General features: G+C 35.2%; 2 protein-coding genes across 6 annotated transcripts in view; one reads left to right on the top strand and one right to left on the bottom strand.

The window, feature by feature from the left end:
* Positions 1 to 18,645, bottom strand: part of TMEM87A (transmembrane protein 87A) — a 36,369-nt gene extending 17,724 nt beyond the window's left edge. For 2 of the 3 annotated variants that reach the window (XM_010994980.3, XM_064485700.1), the window contains exons 1-8: positions 18,444 to 18,645; positions 17,124 to 17,184; positions 14,489 to 14,574; positions 11,728 to 11,841; positions 9,647 to 9,700; positions 9,524 to 9,568; positions 4,595 to 4,712; positions 698 to 759 (exon numbers count right to left, since the gene is read on the bottom strand). In XM_010994980.3, the coding sequence (XP_010993282.1) occupies positions 698 to 759; positions 4,595 to 4,712; positions 9,524 to 9,568; positions 9,647 to 9,700; positions 11,728 to 11,841; positions 14,489 to 14,574; positions 17,124 to 17,184; positions 18,444 to 18,587 (684 nt within the window). In that variant the 5' untranslated portion in view covers positions 18,588 to 18,645. The remainder of the gene's footprint in view (positions 1 to 697; positions 760 to 4,594; positions 4,713 to 9,523; positions 9,569 to 9,646; positions 9,701 to 11,727; positions 11,842 to 14,488; positions 14,575 to 17,123; positions 17,185 to 18,443) is intronic. The other variant, XM_010994979.3, reaches the window with a different exon arrangement.
* A 49-nt stretch (positions 18,646 to 18,694) lies between these two features.
* GANC (glucosidase alpha, neutral C) overlaps positions 18,695 to 24,062 on the top strand; it is a 64,098-nt gene continuing 58,730 nt past the window's right edge. Inside the window, exons 1-4 of one of the 3 annotated variants that reach the window (XM_064485688.1) lie at positions 18,695 to 18,895; positions 19,560 to 19,710; positions 21,017 to 21,079; positions 22,729 to 22,837. In XM_064485688.1, the coding sequence (XP_064341758.1) occupies positions 19,682 to 19,710; positions 21,017 to 21,079; positions 22,729 to 22,837 (201 nt within the window). In that variant the 5' untranslated portion in view covers positions 18,695 to 18,895; positions 19,560 to 19,681. Of the gene's footprint in view, positions 18,998 to 19,559; positions 19,711 to 21,016; positions 21,080 to 22,728; positions 22,838 to 24,062 lie in introns of all 3 variants that reach the window. The other 2 variants (XM_010994973.3, XM_064485689.1) reach the window with 2 other exon arrangements.

Raw genomic sequence — 24,062 nt, 5'->3', positions numbered from 1 at the left:
TAAAAAATAAAATAAAATAAAAATAATTTTATTTCTTTGGAGTTCAATACTAATGTGAAAAAATTGTCTCCTCTTGGGCAGAGGGAGACTACCTAAGGACATGTCATCAAGAGAGACTGCTCTTCCGTATTGAAAGAGCTTTTCAGCTCACAGTCTAAAATTATATAAATAAAGACGACATTGTGGAGGAAAAAAGGCATGGCAGGGTTAGGATATATCAGAAGGCAATGAAACGAAAGAGAGGGAAAACCAGAAAAGTACAACAAAAAAGAAAAAAAATCACAAAGAAATCTGAAAATAGATTAAGGATATTCTCAGACATAGACACAGACTGAAAAGGAGGAAGCGTCATCATTTAGTTACACTAAGAGGGATCAGAAACTAGAGGGTTGTAAGAAGTACCTCACTTTGGATGCTAGAGAGGATGTGAGAGGTAAAACAATCTTTGAGGTATTTTCCAACTCTAAAATTCCACAAGTCATTGACTTCTTCACTTTACAAATGAGTAAATGAGGCACAGAGGGGTTCAATGACACTCCCAAGATCATTCTAGTAAGAAGTAAGTACAGAACTACAAGCAGTATTTTCTGCACTGCTCAGGAACAAGTCTTTGGAAAAGAATATTGCTACAAAACATGAACAGTCTTTCAAGCTAAATTCATTTAATGCTGAGGTTAAAGAATATAAGTTCACTTACAATCATCAATGGATATTCCTCAAGTGTCAGGTATTCATAGGGACCTTTCACTTCAACAGTCACTGCCAAAACACAGTCCTCAGAATTAATGTAAAGGATGCAAAAATCAAACAAAAACATTGTTTGATATCTGTTTGATGATATTACTGAAGATTCCATTGGGTAATTTACTTTAATCATCTCAATCTTGGTGAATATTACATTTGTAAAGCACTCTGAAATTTATGAATGTTCTCATAGTTCATGCTGTGTCCCACACAGGCCTCCATATGCCTCTGCTCCAGTCAGTATCTCAGGTGGAAAAGCCCTTTGTTCCCATACTCATGTCCTTTAAAGACTAAGGTGAATGCATTTTCCCTACAAAGCCTGGTGAGCTGCCCAACTAGAACTGTTCTCCATCTCCTCTAAATTTCAAACATTCTTCATGTTTACTTTTTCTTACAACACATCACTAACATGTTTTGAAAAGCATAGGACTTCATTCCCGAATTCTATGCCCTCTTTGTCTTTTCTCTCTCCTTACCTATATTTTCCTATTGTTTTATTTCTTTTTTACTTACTTCAATTTTATGTGACTTTTCTACATTAACGTATCATTTTCAGAAGATGCTTAATAATAACAAAGTGTATAATGAAGAAGAACAAATGAAACTAATAAGAACCTGAAAGACAGATCTGTCCTACAGAAGCAAACCTCTAGCTATTTTAAAATTGTAATTGATAAAACTACTTGGATAAATTTTAGGTACAGTGAATAAATAAATGGATTTATCTGAGAAGTGATATCTATCTCCAGAGACAAGCATATTCAACAAAAATTTCCTACTAAATTTTATCAGGCAAAAAGGATACACCATTATTAAAAGTAAATTGGGTCCAATACTTATATGAAGAAAAGGAACATCCCATAATAGCAGTCACAAAAATTTCATAACTGAACTGATTAGTAATCTATATCTTCTTAATTTAACAAAGGGCAAATAAAATCATTAGTATTTCCCATATTCTTTGTTTACTCTATGGCAGGGGTCAGCAAAATACAGCACATTCTTCTGGCCATCCGCTTCTTGTAAATAAAGTTTTACTAGAAAACAGCCACATCCACTCACTTACATATTATCTATGGCTACATTTATACCATAATGGCAGAACTGGGTAGCTGTAGTAGAGAGAACATTTACTATCTGGTCCTTTAAGAAAAAGTTGGCTAATTCTTGCTTTATGCTAGAATATAACATACATTTTCTGAGCACTTACCATGTGACACACACTATGGAAAATACAGGAGTTGGAAACAAGAATAAGATGTATTCTGACATCTAGTGGACTACCATCTACAGGGGAGAGAGAGGTGGAAAGCAACACAGAGAACTGTCTCCCTGAGTCAGACCCAGAAGAATCAGTGTGTATTTTTCATGAAGTAAAAAACCATTCCAGTGAAGGATATTACAAGAACAAAGACAAGAGTGAAAATGTATGATACAGGTAAAGAACATGAAGCTTGAGACTGCACACAGTACCATACAGTAGCATTTTGACATACGGCAGCAAAAGGTAAACTGGGATAATTTGTAGAGTTTTATAAGCCTTGCTGCAGAATGTAGACATTTTATAGGCAACAAGGAGACAGCAAAGATTTTAATGAAGGGAAGAAAGATGATAAAAACTGTTTGAGAGAGAATTCTAGGGCTTTCATGTGGTGTAGTTAAGTCCATGCTTGGAAGTGTCATCTTAGCTCCAAACAGATGGATAAAACAAAACAAAAACAAGAGAGGAAACAAAAAGGACATAAACTCAGAAACAAGATAAATATATCCACATATCAAAACTGAACAACAACTCAGAACAGTGCATGAGGCTGAACCCACAGTCACGCTGGACTCTGGGCCCCAGAGCAGGCTATAGGAGTTGGATGTGCAGCTCCTGTGGGATCACTGAACTGTAGGATTCTAAGATAAAGGGGAACCAGGGTCAGATTTGATGCATGAAGAGGCTGAAGTGGAGTGAAAAAGAACTTCTCCTCCATCCTTTTCAAAGAAAGGAGGTTCAAAGTAAAAGTTGGCAACTGTTCCTTGAAACTATTACTCTTTAGGAAGCCATGGCTTAGATATACGTATATCTTGGGTCCAGAAACTGTCAGATCTGGTTTGCCTAGATCTGATATATCCCTTATTACTACGAAGTGTGAGACCCATCTCTGGATTGGAAATTAAACATTCAATACAGGAATCTATAAAAAACAAAAGTTTAAGGGGGAGGATACAGCTCAGAGGTAGAGCATGTGCTTAGCATGCATGAAGTCCTGGATTCAATCCCCAGTACCACTGTTAAAAAATAAATAAACCTAACTACCTCCCTCCTCTGAAAAAAAAAAAAATTTAAAAGCCAAAAAAAGAAAAAAAAAGTCAAATGAAAGAAATAATAAAGACAAAAGTAGAAATTAATGAAATAGGAAAATTAACAAAACCAAAACTTGTTCATTGGGATAAAAATATAGTAAAAACAGAATTATAGATAGATTTAAAAAGTAAAAAAGAGAAGGCACAAAAGCAATAGTAAGAATGAAAAGAGATCTTTCTATAAAGAAATATCATTACTAATTTTATGCCAATAAATCTGAAATCTTAAATGAAATAGACAATTTCTCAGGGGGCAAAAAAAAAAAAACAAAAAAACCGATTCAAGGAAAAACAGAAAAACTAAAAATAAAATACTAAAGAAAATGAATCAGTTGTTTAAGATCTTTGCAGTTAGGAAAAAAAGAACATCAGGCCAAAACACTATCATAATTGAGTTCTAGCAAACATTCAAAGAATGGATAATCTTATCCTTACAAAAACTGTTCAACAGAATATGAAAACAGGGGACATTCTCCAACTCATTGTATAACACTAGCATAACCTGGATGCCAAAACCAATAGGAGATGTGTGAGAAATGAAAATTATAGGCCAAGTTTACTTTGAACACAGACAAAAAACTCTAAACAAAATTCTGAAAAACAGAATCCAGCTATGTGTGTATCAAGGCCAAAAGTGGGATCTTGGAAGTTCAAGAATGGGTGTAGAAAACCAGTTAAATATAATGCATCACATTAACAAGTTAAATGAGGAAATCTATATGATCAATTTAATCAATACAATCAAAGCATTCTATAAAACTAGGTATTATTCTTAATATTAAAAAAAAGAGGAAAATATTCTTAGTAAACTAAGAATAGAAAGAAATATCCTGAACCAAATAAAGAATATTTTGTAAACTCTACAGTAAACATCATACTTAATGGTGTAATGTGCCAATACTGCCAATAAAGTCAGAAGCAAGATAAGGATGGCTACCATCATTGTTTCTATTCGATATTCTACCTGAGAAAGCAGGGGAGGGGAGAAAACCACAAAGGAGAAGGAACAACAAAAAAAGAAACTACAGAAAATAAAACCAATTAGTAAATTACTGTAAAAATCCAAATAAGACGTGATGACTCTCTGAACTGGGCAGCAATAGTGGAAAAGATAACACAAGAAAAACCGAGACATTAAAAAAATTATCCAAGTCAATTAATTTAAAAATTTCCAAGTTTTGACTTGGTAATCAAGTTTTAACAAGTCTAGTTCAGCATACTGAGAACACAATACTAATCAAAAATTGTAAAAGCAGGAGGATCAAATGAAGAAAAATGAAATCTAGTAGCTATAATACATAATAAGAAAGCATATGTGAAGTGCCCAAGACTGTATCCCGTACATACTGGATGCAGAAAAATGTTAATTTCTCTCCCTCAATTTCTCTACTTCACAACATTCTTAATTATTCCCTCCTTTAAAGCAATTTTACACAACCCACCTTGCAACACTACTAGATAACAGTAATACAAATGATAAAAAATGAAATGTACTTACTGGTAAAAAGATTAAGTGATGGATTTTCTTTTGATAATTCCTTGGAGAAGGAAATGCCAACATGTACAATAAAAATGTATGGTGCATCTTGCCAAGTTTTCAATGGATCATGCATTACCTAGAGAGGAAAGAAAACATCAAATCTTCCAGTCTTAAGAATTAAGAACACAGGTTAATGATACAGTATGAAAATTGTTTTCCAGGGGATGGGGTACAGCTCAATGGTAGAGTGCATACTTAGCATGCACAAGGTCCTGGGTTCAATCCCCAGTACCTCCACTGACATGCACGAGGTCCTGGGTTCAATCCCCAGTACCTCCACTGACAAAAAAACAACAAAACAAAACAAAACAAAAACTTTGTTCCAGAATGTACCCAGAAACATGGTTGAGTCTTTCACTTTTACTCCTTAAAACAGTAGGCACAAGAAAATAGGCTTGCAGTGCATACAATAAAGTAGGCTAGATTATAAATTACTGAAAGGCAGGACATCTTGTATCTTGTTATACACAAAAATCACGTTTAACTTTAACAAGGAAAACCTCAACTTAAATCACTAAATTGAATCTCTTTAAGCCATGCTAGGATGCTAGATTATATTTTACACAGATATCCCAAACTAAAGAGATTTAACTTAAAATACTTGAAAAAACTGCCCATGATGACATCAAAGAATTATAAACACCAACTGCTGAATCTAATTCCCTGTGTTCGATGTTCTTCCCAAGATCACCACAATTTCTGCTAATAAGGTCTCACATTTATACAAAAAATTTAATCTTGGTTAATCTATATGGAAAGCAAGAGTCACTGTTTCCCCAGGTCAAGGAAGTAAGAGTTAACATCCTCCATATTTAGAACTGTTTACCTATTCCAAGGCCAGCACAGCACTAGCAAAGAGCCATGAAAGGATTTGTTGTCTTACATGCTAGATGGACTATGGACCTTCACAAAAGCAAGACTAAAACAGAAACACAAAAAAGATGAACATAGAAAATAACTGGCTGCTCCTTCCTCATGTCTGAAAGGAGGTACTTCTACTTAGACTTGCAATTTATTACTTTCTGTCTTAAAAGGAACTTTTATCCTGAGACCTCTGGGTAAGTTTCATTGATTTATGAAACCCCCTCAATAATAATGATTGAAAAACAGATTTTGCACATTTATGTATTTTCCTATGGAGCCACAGCTTTTCTCAAATGTTAAAATTACCCTACAATCCAAGAAAAGTCTAAACAAGAGTTCAAAAATTATATTCCATGATACAAATTAGAAGTGTCAAACAAAGCAGATTAAGTGATTCTTCAGCTATACATTTACTAGACTATCTTAGTAACTTAAGAACAGAAATGTCATGTTGAAACATACATTGATTTATTTCTGCCTGACAGTCTCTGACAAAATTCAGGAATGGTTTGTGAGAAAACTTTACAGCTTCAAAGTTATAGATATATCATGTCCTACTTATCTATAATTAACTGAACTTTTCCTGAACTTAACTGTTCATTAACCAATAAAACTTTGGTGTAATAAGTTTCTCTACTATTAATTTGACATATCCTAAAATTACCTCTTACAAATCTCAAAGGGACTGATTGTCATATTCCAAGATTTGACAAAATTTACACTTAACTCTGGAATATAGATATTCTGACCTTGTAAAAATAACATTTATAGGCCAGGCACTCTGCTTAAACATGTAATATTGATTACATTCTTTAATCCTCACATCAATCCTACCTGATACTATTATGAGCTCTTTCAATAGGTCTTTTAATAAGTGAATGGATAAACTGTGGTACATTCAGACAATGAAGTATTATTCAGTACTAAAAAGAAATGAGTTATTAAGCCACAAGAAGGCATGGAGAAACCTTAAATGCATATTACTAAGTGAAAGACACCAATCTGAAAAGACTCTATATGACTCCAACTATATGACATTCTGGAAAATGCAAAACTATGGAGATAGTAAAAAAAAAAAAAAAAAATCAATGATTGCCAGGGGCTTGGGGATAAGGAGGGATGAATAAGTGAGGCATAGGGAATTTTTTAAGGCAATGAAACTGTTCTGTATTATATTATAATGGTATATATCTCTCATTATACATTTGTTAAACTGTATTATATTATAATGGTATATATCTCTCATTATACATTTGTTAAACTGTATTATATTATAATGGTATATATCTCTCATTATACATTTGTTAAAATGCAAAGAATGAATAATACAAAGAACTAACCCTGAAGTAAACTATAGGCTTTGGTTGACAATGATGTGGCAATGCTGGCTTACCAATTCTAACAAATGTACTACACGGGTGTAGGATGTTAATGGTGGGGAAGTGTGAGTATGCATGTGTTGGGGGTGGTATATGGGACTTCTCTGAGCTTTCTGCTCAATTTTGTCGTAAACCTAAAACCACTTCAAAAAATAAAACCTATTAATTAAAAAAAAAATGGTAAATATATCACATTACTGCTTAAATCAAACCAGAAAACTCAATCAAAATATTAAATCTTTTCTTAGGGGAAGGGACAGGAAGAGACCCTTCCCTCTAAAAAACACGTTTTATCAGAGTTTTAAGAAAAGGGGGTAGAAGTACTGAACTTATTGGTATCCTTTAAACAGGATTATAAAGTATCCTCTTAGATTCAATTTCAGGAAGAATGATCAAAGGACAGATAATTCTTTGACTTCTTTTGACTATAAATTGACTAAATATTTCTAAATATTATTGGTGATATTCAACAGGGTCATCTTTTCAGCAGATTTTTACTGGGAATAGGGCTCAAGCCTTGAGTAGAACTTAAAAGTATGCCATGCAGAAGACCACTGAATATTAGCACACCCAAGTGCTAAAAAATAAAATTACAAAAGATTTTTAAGTTATAAAAGCAAAATGTTCACCAACACAGAATTCCTTTGACACCAGGAAAAAAAAATCTAAAACAAATGTATCTACAAGATATTCACTGCAGTACTGTTTACAACTGCAAGATAATGAAAAGATAAATGTCCAAGAACAAAGAATTCGTTAACAAATTGCAATGTATTCATACAATAAAATTCTATGCGAAATAATGATGCCATACAATATTCACTGAACTGGAAAGATGTCCATGTTGTATTTGGTAAAATTTAAAAAGCTGCAGTAAGATTCTCATTTTTAAATAAATTAAACATAAGTATGCACATAGACAAAAGACTAGAAGATAGTTTATAGTCTATCAGTGTGTAGTAGTATTACAGATAATTATTTTCTTCTTTTCATTTATGTATATTTTCTAAATATTTGCCAGTGAATAGGAAAAAACCTAATGGACGTTGTTTTTGGAGAAAAAAAAAAATGAAGCCTGCCATACTAACCTATTTTTAGGTTAAAATTCTGTACAACTATAATCAGGACAGGGAGAGTGGGGACACTTCCGGAATGGCAGACTAAGGACCTCTGAAAATACACTCACCCATAAAAGCAACAAGAATATAGGCAAAAACTATCAAAATCAACTTTTTTGGAACTCTGGAAATTAACTACAGATTTGCAATCCATCCCAGAAGTGTTTCCTCAAGAAAAACACCTGAATCTCAGTAAGAAAAGCAAGCTTGTAGTGTTTTTGCCCACCCTAACCCCATGACCCTTTCCTAAGCTCCTTGAAATCAAAGTTCTCAAAACTATAACGATTGTGAAAAAACAGTGTTTGGCAGCTGCTGGAAAACAGAACAAGTTTGGAGGTCCCCTAATGCCCATTCATTAGAGTGGTTTGCTAGGTACTGAAAAGCTCCAATCTCAGGGATTATCTTTTATATGACCTGACTCAGTGCTCATTCAGTGGGAAAGACTCTGTTCTCAGGGCACTGTCAAAAACACTCAGCAGCAACTGAAAAAGATCACAGCTGCCTGAGGTGACATTACCAGGTGAGGATATCAAGAGGCTGACTAAAAACTTAAAAGGAAAATTGGAAATGAGATGTCCATAGGGGTCTTGAAAAACTCCAAAACATTCCTGGAAGTCTAGAAGACCGTAAGCACATGTAGGGCTGTGCACATACGTGCGGGTCTGTGCACACATGCCCAAGAGAGACCTGAGTAGGCCCTAATCACTCACTTCTGACTAATCTTAAGGCTCTGTATAAGAAGGAAGTAGAAGTTAAGACAGTTTTAAATTGTGAAAGAAGTCAGACACAGACCACAAATTGTATGACTCCATTTATATGAAATGAACAGAACAGGCAAATCTATAGACAGAAAGAACAGTAGCTGCCTAGAGCTGGGGAAAGACTGGAATGGGGAGTGACTGCTAATGACTGTGTGGTTACTTTCTGGGGTGATGAGGTTCTGGCATTAGGCAGTAATGGATCGTCACACTTGTGAATACTAAAAAGTTCTTAATTGTATGTTTTAAAAGGGTAAATTTTGAGATATGTATGTCTTAATAAAGTTGCTATAAAATTTAAAACTTTAGCCAGTTTTGTAAAAAGCATGATCCAAAACTGATAATTGTCTTACTTCTGTATTTTTATTGGCAAAGCTTTTAGGAGTTACTATGATTTAGAAAAGTAAACTATGAAAACTTTAGGCATATTTATAGTCTTCAATCTTATTTCAATATTCCAAACGCTTCCAACTGTATTCAATCGCAAGATAATTTTTGATGGAGTTTAAGGTTCTTTCTTAAAAGTTTCTTCCTATTTACAATATTTATAGGGTGATAATTACAAAACAATAACTGATTGTAACAAACATGGGAAATACAGAAAATAAAAATCACTTATAATATCATCCAGAGATAACCATTATTAACATTTTGATGTATAGCTTCCATTCTTAAGTTTGTTTTTATATGTCAGCATAAGAATTCAAAATACACAAACGTAGCAAAACTGAAATGTGTTCAATGCCCTAAATTCCTTACCACACTTACAGTTTTGTCTCCAGTAAAGGTAAGATTTGTTCCATTCTCCTTAGCCTTCAAACAAACAAAAAAAGAATATTAATTCAGAATTTCTATTTACTCTCAGAAATAAATGACAAGAAAAACAGTTACCTCCTGTTTCTCTCCTAAAAGAGGCAATCGATGCACAAAATCTCTGGAAAAGCTCTATGAAACAAATATAAAACTAAAATTAAATATATGTATGACTGAAGCATTATGCTGTACACCAGAAACGTACACACTGTAAACTGACTATACTTCAATAAAAATATACCTACACAAAAAAATTAAATATAAACAATAGTAAAAGAAAAGCGTAGCTCAAAATCCACAGACACAGTTAAAGCAAAACATATTATAATAGTAAACATAGTAACAGATGAAATACTTCTAATTAACCACAAATAAGTGAATAAAACCCTGCTGGGAACTAAAAACTATTACCAAACCAAACTGGCCACTCAATTTTTCTCTAAGATTATAGACATTTTAAGAATGATAAAACCTTAGCTAGAAGACATACACTTAGGATAGGGATCTTATAGTTCCCTCTCCTTCTACAGATGGGGGAAATGTGACTCAAAGCTCTAAAGCTTTAGATGCAGAAACAATCCTCAGATTCCTAATTCTGGGGTCCACTGCTCCTTCCACAACATACTCCATGCCAGTAAAAAATCTACACTAATTACCCTTCTTACCTGTTATCAGCAGATGAGTCATTATCCAGTCTGAGTAATTAGGGCATGTATTTCAACTCTATTACATTAGAGAGGAGAGGAAACCTGATGAATAGGGATTTATGCCAAAACCCTGGAAAGATTATAGCAGATCTAAAAGTAGTGAACCTTGGGCAATAGTATACAACAGATAACTTTCCACAGTCAAATCCAAGAAAGATTAGCCAATCCTTCTGGCCTGGGGGATAAATTTGGAAAACCAACAGAAAATCCCCTACTTAACATTGTGTTGTGCTGAGCTTTCTTTTTCTACCATTCTTCCACTATTTTAAAGCTATTTTTTTTTCTTCCAAGTCCATAAAATCTATGCTATGACAAGAACTCAACCCTTACAGTTCAATTATCAATTACTTCACTTGCTTATCAATTCCTAATTATTAAAGCCTTCTTACCAATAAACTTTACTTCCAGTAACTAGACAGACAACTGAGCTTTCCAAGAACTCCTTGCCTCTTCAAGGCAAGTTGCTAAATATTCTGAAGCAGTATTTAAATGCAATAAGGACAAAGCAAAGGCCATGGTTAAAATAACTATTTTCAACACCTATAAAATAAATAATTTTTCTATCAAAAAACTGGGGTCAGATCCTACTTCTAAGGAAAGGATTTTATAATATAAATCCCATTTATAAGATTACATACATGTAAGCATTAAACTACACAATATTATTCACCTCTTCCCCTCTATTCAAAAAAAGGAGTATAATTCAACCCTTTGATTTCAGGTCTATAGTAGTAAAATCTGAAAGTGCTGATTTTTCTGGGGACCTATCAATGAGATGAGATAACAAGAGAATTAAAAATTGGGGGTTTCTAAAGTCCATCAATGGATGAATGGATAAAAAAGAAGTGGTATATACGTACAACGGAATATTATTCAACCTTAAAAAGGAACAAAATTCTGATACATACTATATGGATGAAAATTGAAAACATTTTACTAAAGTAAGTTAAAGAAGCCAAAAAAATATTGTATGGTTTTACTTCTTTGAGATATGTAGAACAGTCAAATTCATGGAGACAAAGTAGAATAGCTGTTACCAGGGAAGTGGGGGTAGGGGTGGGTGTTGTTATTATCTAATGGTTATGAAGTACCAGCTGCAGATGATGAAAACGTTCCAGAGACGGCTAGTGGTAATAGTTGCACAACAATGTGCAAGTACTTAGTGTCACTAAATGGCGCATTTAAAAATGGTTAAAATGGTCTATTTTGTTATGTACATTTTACTATAATAAGAAAAATTGGGGGCTTGTTGTTTACATACAAAGGAAAGCACATCTTTTCTTTGATGAGATGAATATTTAAGTGGCCAATTACGGACCTATGAGAACATGCTTCTAACTTATTTCTGTCAGAAGAAAGAACTGAAGAATGGAAAATGGATGTCACCAAAAATACAGACATCACAGTTTTCACTTCTTCTATTTCCCTCCAACAACTATCAACATTCATTACCTGTGTTTTAAAGAGTTCACTGCAGTTCTGGAATAATTTTGATGATGTTTGATACTTCCCAGACACGTCTTTTTTTTCCTTAAGATTTTCCAAGTATGTCTCCACTTCTTCTGTCTGGAAAAACAGAGAAAATACAAAGTATTTAACTTATTTTTAAAAGCAAGATATTTAAAAGATAATGTATTGCCTACAGTACAAATATAGTTTTGGATTTGCTATTTCAAAAATTAATATCATCATATAAAGACTCTACATAATAGCATCCAAGAATCTAACAGTATTAGACTTTAAAGTACAGAATTCTGATCTATGACTCACAAAGGGTAGTTTCTCTAAAAGTTCTAGAAAGACTGGGAAACCACCAGAAGTCAGAGGGTTTTGTTATAAGAAAACATATTTACAAGAGTTACTTGACTAAATTAACAAAGCCAACAACAACAAAAAATACTTGTGCTCATAAGCTACAGCACAAAACTACTGCAGCCATTCACAGCCTACTACTGATACTCTCAAAAAACTCATTATTTCCATGGCTTCACCCAACAGTTCTATGATTTTTCTCCCATACCAACATCCCTAATCTCACCTTTTTCCTAAGTTCCAATTTCACATCTCCAACTATCTCATCATTTCCATAATTCTGTCCCATGGCAATTCAGAATAATTTTTAATTCTTAACTTCTACTACCTATAAAGACTGAATCTGTTAGCTCTTGACCAATTTACCACAAGTTTCAAACGTGTTTACATTTTTAACTGTAAAATCAATTAGTGGTCAATTAGGAAAAAACAATCAAGATATTCCAAATCATATTCTGGAGATACTCTCAATTCTCTCTAAATTCTTCAGTTCTTTTAGTCCTCCCCATCAATCTTCCCAAAGTTGTATAACAAAGGTAAAACACAATCACCAATACTGCAGAAAAGATAATGTAAAACCCTAAAACTGGGCAGAAATTTCAAATGCTTAAAGTTTAGAAAACCAACTGGATGGTGGACATTTTTTAAAGACTAGCCCTATTATTTTTTAAAAGAAACTTCCAGAATAATAGAGGAAATGTTAAAGAAAAAGAAAGAAAGAAAGAAAGAAAGAAAGAAAGAAAGAAAGAAAGAAAGAAAGAAAGAAAGAAAGAAGGAAGGAAGGAAGGAAGGAAGGAAAGAAAGAAAGAAAGAAAGAAAGAAAGAAAGAAAGAAAGAAAGAAAGAAAAGATAGAAAAGATGCAAATGGGGGATGAAAACAGAATGGAAAAGGCCTAAAACTCCATCTAGGAGCCATATCTTCACTGCACAAGTACAGTGTACCATGGCAATTCCAAAAGTGTGGCCCATGGGATGCTTTCATGAGGTCTAAAAGGTCAAAACTATTTTTATCTTCATCATCACCTGTTATTTCCTTTGTACTGATAGTGCAAAAGTAATGATGCACTGAATTGCTGCCCCTTATCAGTGGCCCCCAGCTCTATTAGTAGTCATTGTACTCTTCACAAATTTGCAGCCGAGAAAAAAAAAGCCACTTTTACATAAGAATGTCCTTGATATAGCAGTAAAAGTTGTTAGTCATTAAATCTAGACCTTTGAATGCCTTTTAAAATATCTATCAGACAAAATAAAAAGTATGCAAAATACTATAAACAACTGTCTTAAGATAAAGCACTTTACAACTGTTGGAACTTATAAGCTTAACTATCTACTTTTTCATTTACTTGAAAGAATAACCAACATAGTTATTCAGACTTGGTTATCTGGGAGGTATTGCTTTGAAAATGGCCAAAGGGAGGCTGTCATTTCAAGGAAGACAACTGATAATATTCATTGTCAATGATAAAATTTGAGCTTTCAAGCAAAAACTGGCATTTTGGAAAACTTGCATGTTCCTCACCATGAGGTTAACAGCTTCCAATACTTCAGGAGTTTCAGATATGAATGAAAGGTGATATTAGCAAATGTAATTTTGAGTTAATTGTAAAATGAATTAATATCTGTAAGTTTTACATAATTCAGTCAACCAATATTTTCTGAATGACCAATGAAAGGTGATGTAAAATCAGACATGGGTAAAGACCATTCAAAGTACAAGACACACCCATTTATTTTAAAGTAACAGAGCACAAAAAAGTTCACTGATACAGTTTCAGATTCCACGCTACAACTAACCTTTAAAAACTCCACTTCTTATGTCTGGGTATAGAATCAATAACAGTATCTAGGACTATCTGGAAACACTATTAAAATGTCATTCCCTTTTACAACTATGTATTTGTGTGAGGCCACATTTTGTGCATATACTTCAACCAAAATAACATATCACAATAGAATGAGTGAAGGAGGTCCAAGAATTCAGCTATCTTCTATTACACCAGGCATCAAATAGATTTGCAAAAATACAAAACACCATTCTTCCTGTTTTTTTGAAAAAGATACATTGTTATTTAAAAATATGCTTTTTATATTAACATGCAATGAGTTTACCATTGCTATTTTAAAATAAATTAATACATATTTGTGTATTTTTGTTTTAATTTCTAATATAGTAACCCATATGAATAAAGGCTTTTTGGGTTCTGCAAGAACTTTTAAGAACGTAATATAGTTCTGAGACCGAAAAGTTTGAGAGTTGATAGTACAAGTACGTCTGCAAATTGGGAAGCATGATTCTAGTTTCAGCTCTTCTCCACAGCTCTGTGACACTCCTTCCTCTATCAGGTGGGGACCTGATGATCTCTAAACGCCAAGAGAAGTCTGTACTTTTTATGTTTCGTACCTTGAAGTTGTATATTTCATTGTAACAGTTAGCACTTTTCAGATACCAGGTTATATTCAAAGATACATCACAAGGTTCTCCATCAACTATAAAAGAAGAAAGTTTTGTGAATAAAAGACATTTCTCAAACAAAGCATTTTTTCTTAAACTGTTACCCCCACATCCCACTTATTTCTTGCTAAATTAAGATACTTCAAAGACTATCCCTTCTCCAAACAGAAGGTAATGAAGTAATAAAGGTAAAAAGAACTGGATATTCTTCACTTAAAACTAGAATTGTTGCTTATAGACATACCAGTTAAGCTGTTTTCAACCTTTGAAACTGTGTATCTATTTTTATGCCTTAAAATCTCCATTTCTGGTTCTCTTCTCGGAAGAACCCAGAAGTGATAAAGCAGTCCTGAGTTAAAACTGGTCTTGTATTACCATTTAAATATTTGTTGAGCAGAGCACTTAAGTACACAAAACTATAGGCACTACTTTGTTAGGCAAAAGAGGGGACAGAAGGGAAGAAGTAACTGAAGACTCTTAAGAAAAGTCTTAAAAAAGATTCTAGTTGAAGAGTCAAGGAATGACAACATTGCGGATGTCAACAAGACAATATTCAAAATAGTTTCACTGAGGGAAAAATTCATGGCTTAACCCTTGAAAAATATCAAAACTGGACAGAAAAGAACTATTAACAAAAAGTAAACCTGGCTGGGGAGGGTAGGAACAGTAAAAGCAAAGATAAAAGAGCATTAGATTCTTTTCAAAATCCACCTTAAGAGAGGTCTCAAGAAACCTCATGAAATCATAGAAGCTTCAAATAACTCATTAAACATAATTTGGAACATGATATTCTAGTGGACCAAAGCAGTAGCCTGAAGACTTGAGAGTGTAAATCTGAATAAATGACTGATCTGATTAGTCGTCTCACCTGGGGGAAATCAGTACTCCCTCTTATCTTTGATCCCAGCTGAGGAGGGAAAATATATTAGCTCCTACTTCGCGCGAATGTGACAAAGATAAACATGACTGCATCTAGGAACTCACTTTTGGTTCTTGAAAGAAGAACATCTAAAATTATAACCTTTCCCTTTTCTTTAAGTTGTTTTCTCAACCTAATTTTTAAGTGACACACTTTATATGGCTCAATTAAAATACACAAAAATCTGATGAGTTGCACAAAATTCATGGAAATGATCAAGAGGCTTCTGCAATCTTGTTGTAAACTGCTCAGAAGGACCATACAGAGAAGGGATTAATTAAATAAAAGTAAGAAACCCCTAAACAGGAGATTTGTAGGGAAATGTGTCTGCAAAAAATACTACTTATGTTAAAAGACATATAACTTTAAATGAATGGCTTTAAGAGACAATGAAAAAGGTCCTGCCAAGTTCACAGAAATCTATAGTATACCATACCCACAAAAACATAAAATCATAGACAAGGTAAGTATGAGAAAACACAGAAGTAACAAAGTGTAAGACAATACAGATTTTAAGAAGCTGCAAATCCCCCAAAATGAAATGAAATGTAGATACTTCAAAATAAGCAGCCTGGCCAAAAACCATTAGAAAAACCAGCAGAACAAAATACCGGTGAGAAGAAACTATACATAATAAAAGGACAGACTGGTATACAAGCCGTCAGGTAATTCCAAAAGACAAAATATTGCTCTCCCTAAAAGTTATTCTTATCTAGTAAGCCAACTTCACAAGAAAGACCAGTGTGTCAGAGTAGCTCTGATTTAAATCAAACTTCAATCATTAATCAGATCCTACTTTCACGGACACAGTATATTCTTCATAGAAATTCTCCTTGCCCCCTCTGTCCCACTAGATTGTAAGCTCAGTAAGAGGGTCTTTTCTAACACTTTTCTATCACTTTCTTTCTGTCTAAAATAGTGCTTGGCACATAGCAGCTTTTACTTACTAAATGATTAAAAGAATACAATCATCCAACTATGACTTATAACTCAGCACTTTCATAGAAATATGCATAGGCGCACACATGAATGATCTGGATTTTTAATCCTTGATCTTGAAATGGAGTTGCCCATGATCATTCTTTAAAATAAAGCCAGTTTTAGAAATAAAAGGAAGCTTTTCTTTAATATACAATGGGGTATTTTGGATTTAGATACAGTGGTTTTCCCACTGGACAGACTGGTTTTGTTCTACATAATCCCTATTTCCTGGTAATTATCTTTGAGTTTCCTCTTCCAAAGACCCAAGTGGTAAAATACTCCTTCTGCAAACAAAAGCTTTACTGAACATATTTGCACAAAGCCAATGGCCTGACAAACCTAGTCATGTGTCCAGTAAACATCTAACAAGCACACAAAAGCAAAATCGGTATCTCCATGACTCAGAAAAGATTAAAACACCATGCAGGCAATCAACCAACATAATCTATGTTAAATGTATATTGAAAAACTAGAAAATAAAGTTCACACAAGTAAGAATTCTGAAGATTATGCAATGACAGGACCTTAGATATACTACATATGTTTATACCTAGATAGTGCTGGACTATTAAATTTCAGAACTTACGTTGAGAGTAAATCATCAGAGGTAGAAACCAGGTAACTTAAAAGTTTAAAGATCACTCAAAAACACGAATAAAAGCTTCATGAAGTGCAAAAACTCACATTTCAGGAAGATAGTGGTATTTTTGAAGAGAATCTTCCCAAAACCAAAATAATTTTTCCCCTGCAAAGATAAAGAAGAGAAAGATAATTAGCACCAGATCACTTTAATTCCCAAGGCTGAATACAACTGGTATAAAAATCTTTATCTATAAAATGTTCAAGTCCACACACACACACACACACACGGCATCAATATCCTTCCTTTTAGTAAAATTCAACCATAATCCAAACTGCAGGATTTTGAGGCTTGGTGCAGAGACATGATTTTCCCCCTACAGGCCACCAAGCAAGGACTCTAGAAGGAAGGCTGCTAGAAATCCTAACCTAACTTAAATCTTCATGGAAGGTACTCCTTAATCAGCTCATTTCCTTTACTCACTAATCACCATCCAGAATAACCAATCCTTTCTTCAAATAAAACTATTCTATGAGCAGATGGCCAGATTTAACTATTTCACAAGTAACAAATAAATACCTAAAATTGAAAACCTGAAGATCTTCACCAAATGAACAAAAGCTATAATGCTTGCACATAAAAGCTCATGACATGACAACCAGTGAGGAGAGCAGAACAAAACAAAAAGGCCACTGTAGTTTTAATAAGACTTAAGCTTTTGGGCATTTCCTGCCAGCATTTGATTTTGTCAGCTCACAAGACTATGGCTCTTACTCAACTGAGCTTTTAAAAGGGTGGTAAAGGGCAGAAAGGGCCAACTTATCTAGTTAATTGTCCAAAAGACTCATCTTACCCTAACAAATTTTAGAATACTGTTTCTTCCGTTTTAGCCATTCTCATGTCAGAAATCAGTTTTAAATACCTAGGCTTCCTAATCACATGGCAAAGCTTATAATAACCATTTCAAAGTTCAAACGACCTCACACTTCGTACGTAGAATTACCCAGTAACAAAGAAGTGCATAGAAAGAAAGAAAGAAGCCTATTTACATATCCCTCTCATTCTAACCCGAAGTCACAAGATTTTGTGGAACTTCAGCTGAAAGAGAAACCACTCTCCACTCATACATCAAGTTTATACGTCTCTAGTCAGGCAAAGAAAGTTCTCTGACTTTCCTGATAAGAAATCGCTCCACCACCACTCTCCGGTCCTGAGATGACCCTGACATTCCTGCTAATCCACCCACAGAAGTGCACGGCTTTCCGCTCCAGGGAGGTGAGTCCCTGTTCTCTAGTACACGCATGATCCCGACAATCCCACCCCTTAGGAAGCGGATTTTTGCGGAATATTCATGAACCCCTTGGGCCGCCGTAGCCCCACCCCTCGCTCCTCCGAGCTCAGTTGCTTGTGAAGTGAACACTCACCGACGTTATCGGAATGTGCCACTTGGATCGGTCGGCAGCAGCGACGGGTGCCGGTCCTACACTGAAAAGCGACAGTCGGGACCTCTGAGCCCCCAGAAGAATAAGAATGACAGGCAGCACCTGAAGCCACGCAGCTGCCGCCATCTTCACAGCCTTGGAGTGCCTACCCAAAGCATTTCACCTTCTTCCGGTTCGTCCCGCCCTCTTCCGGCTCCGCGCTGGGGGCGGGATCATCCGGGTCCTCGAAACCTCTGGGGTTTGTTTGTTTTACAAATCCGCGGCCCCTCCCTCAGGCAGTTGTCACGGCGTGGTGTGAGGCTGTAGACCTACTGCGCAGGCGTCGTCTTGTGGTAACCTAGTCACCTTGGAGCTTTAGGATTGTCGCCTAAGGCCATCTCCGATTCTGTCGACTCTTCTCTTTTCTCCTAGCCCATAAAGGGTTTAGGGACCAGGCAAGAACCTTTTGGCTCTCTCCTCCACCCATTCGTCCCAGTACCTCATCCTTTTTGACCCGAGTCAAAGTCAGACGCCGGGGCCGGAAGTCTGGGAAAGCCGTAAGTCTGGCTGCCTATTTAATGTCCAGTAGTGTGTCTCGGTTTCCGAAGGTATTTAAACAAAGACTGGAATTTGGCAGTGGTGGAGTATAAACGATTCCTAAACTGGATGGCGTAATAGTAATAATAATAAACTGGAAGGTGTGATAACCACTTTTAAAAGCCCCTTCTAACCCTGAAGAGCATAGATGTAGAGTTTGACTAGAGAACATCAACCTAGCAACAACCTGGCCGGCACTTCTTACTCAAAACTAAAAACCGGGAGAGAGTGGGTCAGTTTTCAATATCTGTGGCGTGACCATCACTCAGGTAGATCTGCAGAAGCTTCGTCCCAATCAGGCAGGTTGTCTGGGTAATTCCTGGTTCTCACGTTCTTGAGTTCCATCCTCTAGGGCTCTTTGAGTACACGCCCCCTCCGAGGCAAAAGCCTTTTCGGTTCCTAATGAAAGCCGTTCCTCATCAGCCACTCATAACCAGGAAAAATTTGCCAAATAAATCCCTGTAGAAACGATAGTTTGGTCTGGAAGTACCAGGAGCAAGTGTCCATTTGTCATTCCTTAAGGACCTGGAAGTCCCAGAAACTTGACGGTGGTGAAGTGCTGGTAGAAATTTAGAAAGAGTGACAACTGGCGTTTTAAAAAGACGGGACCTTGGTCTAAGAGCCTGTGAAGTGACTGGGAAGCGATGGAAGCAGCTGGGAAAGAGGAAATCAGGTAAAGGCCCAGTGGTCCTGCAGGGACTGACTGCAGGGCCCACGGAGGCAGAGGATAGTACCTGAAAACAGCATTCTGGTCTTGCGGTTTTTATTGATTGTTTGATTGCACTTATTTGCATGTTTGATATTTGTGCACTTAATCTTTATCGTTTTTTTTTTTTCAATTCTCCCAGGAAATTAGTTGATATTAATAGCTAGTCCCTCATAAAATACTTTCAGGATCATTAACAAAACTGGTAGAATTGTGGTCAGAACTCTTAACACATGAATTTCAAGCATGTTGCTTTCCAAGTTCAGCTATATACACCTCTTCCTATGTCTTTCCAGAGCTCATTCTTCAAAACTAGAGACTGCAAATTTCTCTAATCTTTGCACACTTGATTAAAAGAAACAGTAACAAAGACTGAGTCAATGAAGGATTTGATTACTTCCATGAAAATGATATTTTAGTATGGCCGAGTATACTTGTCTAGGCTTGTTTTCATAATAGTTTGAAATTAGTGTTCAATCATAGCATCCAACATAATCATGGACATGCTGACATGATGTATTCACCATGACTCTGCTTGAAAGTCAGTTTTTTCCCTTATAGTTTGCAATTGTTTTCATCAGCATATATTAAATACATATACTCAAGTAGCAATATACATACATCTTATTCATGTTATATTCCAGAAACAGCTTTTCTGAAACTCCATTTTAAAAAACATTGGCCCCTAGATTGTCAGCATCTTCTTAAAAAGCAAAAGATTTTCCTTCTCCATCTATTTGTTTCTACTCTTTTTCAAGCACCTTGCACATACATCATTATAGCATATGTCAGGTAGATTTGTGATGTTGGTTAGGCTCTCAAAGAAAGCTTGGACACAATCCTTTATATCTTCCTCAGAGCCCAGCACTCAATAAGAATATTCTGAAAGTATTTTGTTGAATAAATAGGTGGGTAGGTTGTTCTTGTTTGTTTGCTTTGGGGTTTTTTGGTTTTGCTCCTTCAGATTGTATTGTTGTCATCATAGCCTTCAGTCATTATTTTAAAAGAACCCTTCCTCATGAGTGACAATGCTCTTTTTCCATAGCTTTCAGAATAGTCCCAGAACTTCACATTTTGTTGTTTACCTTGAGTGGTTTAGAGAAGCATGTTTTTCCGCAGCACACACATAATCATGTTATGTTATGGCCATGACACAGTTTTGCATTATGGTAGTTTACTTCCCATATTTATACTACAGTTAGAAAGAAGGTACAAAAATTGTATTCACAAACCCTATGTAAAAATAAGTTTCTTAAAATGTGTTTTTATTTAGTGTTGAAGATGAAGCTGTGGATAAAACCATTTTCAAAGACTGCAGCAAGATTGCTTTCTACAGGTAAGGAGAGGAAATGTATGACCTATGTGAAACATTTCTGAAAATATTTCAAAATTGATGTTTAATTAAATTTATGAGAACTCATAGGCTTTCTAAAGAAACAGTCAATTAGGAAACTGAGTGATTAAGGAATTTATCACACAGGAGACATTCACTTTTAGTACTTTAACTTATGACTGTATTATTCTATTATTAATATATTTAATTATAGTTAACTATATATAAGTGTATATTATAATTAATATTACTGATTTAATAAACAGGTATTTCATTTTAAAAGTCAAAGTGTTTTTAAACTGATGTGAAAATTTTGAATCTTTGAATAGATAATACTTTTACATGGTTCAAGAATCAAATAATATAAAAAGATACACACTGAAAAGTGTTACTCTCATTCCTGTCCCCTTCTACTCCATGCCACATCTTGTCCCTGTCAGTAACCAGATTTATTAATTTCTTACTTATCCTTCCAGTATTTCTTTTTGTGAATATATATATTCTTTTAATTTTTTGCATTTGGTGGGTAATTAGGTTTATTTATTTACTTATTTTATTTTATTTTCTTAATAGAGGTACTGGGGATTGAACCCAGGACCTCATGCATGCTAGGCATGCACTCTACCACCGAGCTATATCCTCCCCCCTTGTAAATGTATATATTCTTATGTCACTGCCATTCTCACACTAGGTAGTTTTCTATATACACTGTTGTATACTTCTTTTTTTCCTGCTTCATAATTTATTTTGAAGAGCTCTGCATGTGTGTATAGAGATTGTCCTCTTTCATAGCTGTATAGTATTCCATTGGGTAAATTGTATTATAATTTGTTCAGTTTCTGTCCTATTGCTAAACCCTTGGGTTGTTTTCAGTCTTTTGCTATAATGTTACTGCCACAGTGAAAATCTATACCATATATCATTTCCTACACATGCAGATATATTTATAGGATGAATTTCCAGGAGGGGGATTACTAGGTCAAAGAGTAAATGTGTTTGTAATTTCAACTATTACCAGATATCCCTCCACAGAGATTGTACTGTTTTGTACTGTGATCACCACTATATGATTGCCTGTTTCCCCAGAGCCTCAAAATATTTTTGTAAAATCTTTTTTTTTTAGTGTCTACCTTTATGTGATCCTGAAACCGAAATCACCAAAAATTGTATCATTACAACTTTCTAATTTATTCACACTACTCTAGAGGAAGAAAATCATATCATTTTAATTGTGAACAGGTACCTTAGTGGGAATTCTGTAGTGAACTCCTGGTCACCTTGTCAAACCACTGGATTATATTGGATTTCCACTAAAATTTATTGAGTTTCTATTGAAGTGTACATTCATAGAAAGAGAAAGGAAATCATCAAGTTAATAAATGTATGTTATGAAAACTGCCCCACCTTCTCAATAAAGGGAACAAAATACCATCCTGGAACAGTGTTATGTTGAACAATTTTATTAGTAGTAGTAGTATTTTATTAGCTCTCTAACATATTCCCATTTGTGCTTTATTAGAGTACTAATACTGTCTGTGCCCAATTCACTTATTATCGAAGTGATTTTTAATGACTTCTACGTGGTAATATAGTCATTTGGATGCTGACAGTGACAAATGATTCTCAGACATCTCTGTACTCCATATCTGTAGGCGTCAGAAACAGCGGCTCACCGAGAAGGCTGCCTATCAGGCATTACTAGATTCAGTCACAACAGGCAAAGACAGCACCAGGTTTCAAATTATCAACGAAGTAGCTAAGGTGAGATAAAAGTATTTTCTACAGAGAACTATTTGTTTCTATATTTACTGGGGTTGAATGAAGTCAGTTTCCACAAGGCTAATTAAACTATGAATGCTTCAAAAGTAAACTTTGTGAGAGAAGTAATGTCTTTTTTTTATATCTATACTAATACTACTTTAAAAGTAATATGAATATCAACATATAGATTGCCTGTGTATCAGTTACTTTCCTAGATGTTTTACAAATGTTGTTTCCTTTTAGTTAATCTTCAGAATACAGCTAAGAAGTACATTACATTATCCCCAATTTTCAGATAAGGAAATATTGAAATCTAAAAAGTCACTTGCTCAAAGTCACAGCTAGTAACCAGAATTTTTACTAGTTACAGCTAGTATCCAGAATTTTCACCTGCGTCTGTAGACTTTTTCAAGCACCCACACTCTTTCTATCACTATTACACAACATACAGTTGAGCATGCAGCCTGAGCAGGACACAGATTCAGTCAATGTCCAAACCTCAGAATGTGAGTGGGCAAGAGGAACAGTGGACTGTGCAGTTGGAAAACTGAGGTCACAAATGTTCCATCTCCTGGGCTGCTTCATTGACGGATCACCATAGCTATTATATACTGAAAGGGTAAGAGCAGTATATTCTAAGGACTTTTTCTCATCTGTCAAGTTCTCACACTACTTCAGATGGGCTGTACAGATGGGCCAGTCAGAGAATGTGCTGTGGACTGGGCTGGGAAGTGTGGTTATGCACAAGTAGCTAATGCTTCCAGTCTGACCTTCACTCACATCCTCCCCCATCTTCAAAAGGCATCCTAAGCTTCTAAGTCCTCCCAGACTATTCTGGTTTAATTGGTAATTCATGTAACTGAAAGACATCATTAAAGATATGCAGTGTAGGTCCCATAACAGCTTAGTAACTCCACCAACTCACGGATAAGTCTCAGTTCTGGGAAGCAGACTGAGAAGACATGCCCACTGTCACTGCAGAGTTGTGAGAGGTCTCCCTGTGACTGCCACTGCGCTTGCCGCATAGTGCTACCCTGAGGAATCTCACAACATCAAGGGGTTCTCTGTAACACTGATAAGTAAGGCCTTTAACTTAGTGGAGAGTCCCAGTTTTATTCCTAGGCTGGAGGAGCAATTGTACAGCAAGGAAGGCTGCCTTCCATATGAAGTTTGAGAGATTTTAGTCATTTCTTGAGATGTGGAATCCTCTAACATAGCTTTCTTG

This window comes from Camelus dromedarius, chromosome 5, assembly GCF_036321535.1.
Source record: "Camelus dromedarius isolate mCamDro1 chromosome 5, mCamDro1.pat, whole genome shotgun sequence".
NCBI classification, from domain to species: Eukaryota; Metazoa; Chordata; class Mammalia; order Artiodactyla; family Camelidae; genus Camelus; species Camelus dromedarius.
This window is presented reverse-complemented; position numbering and strand designations above follow the sequence as displayed.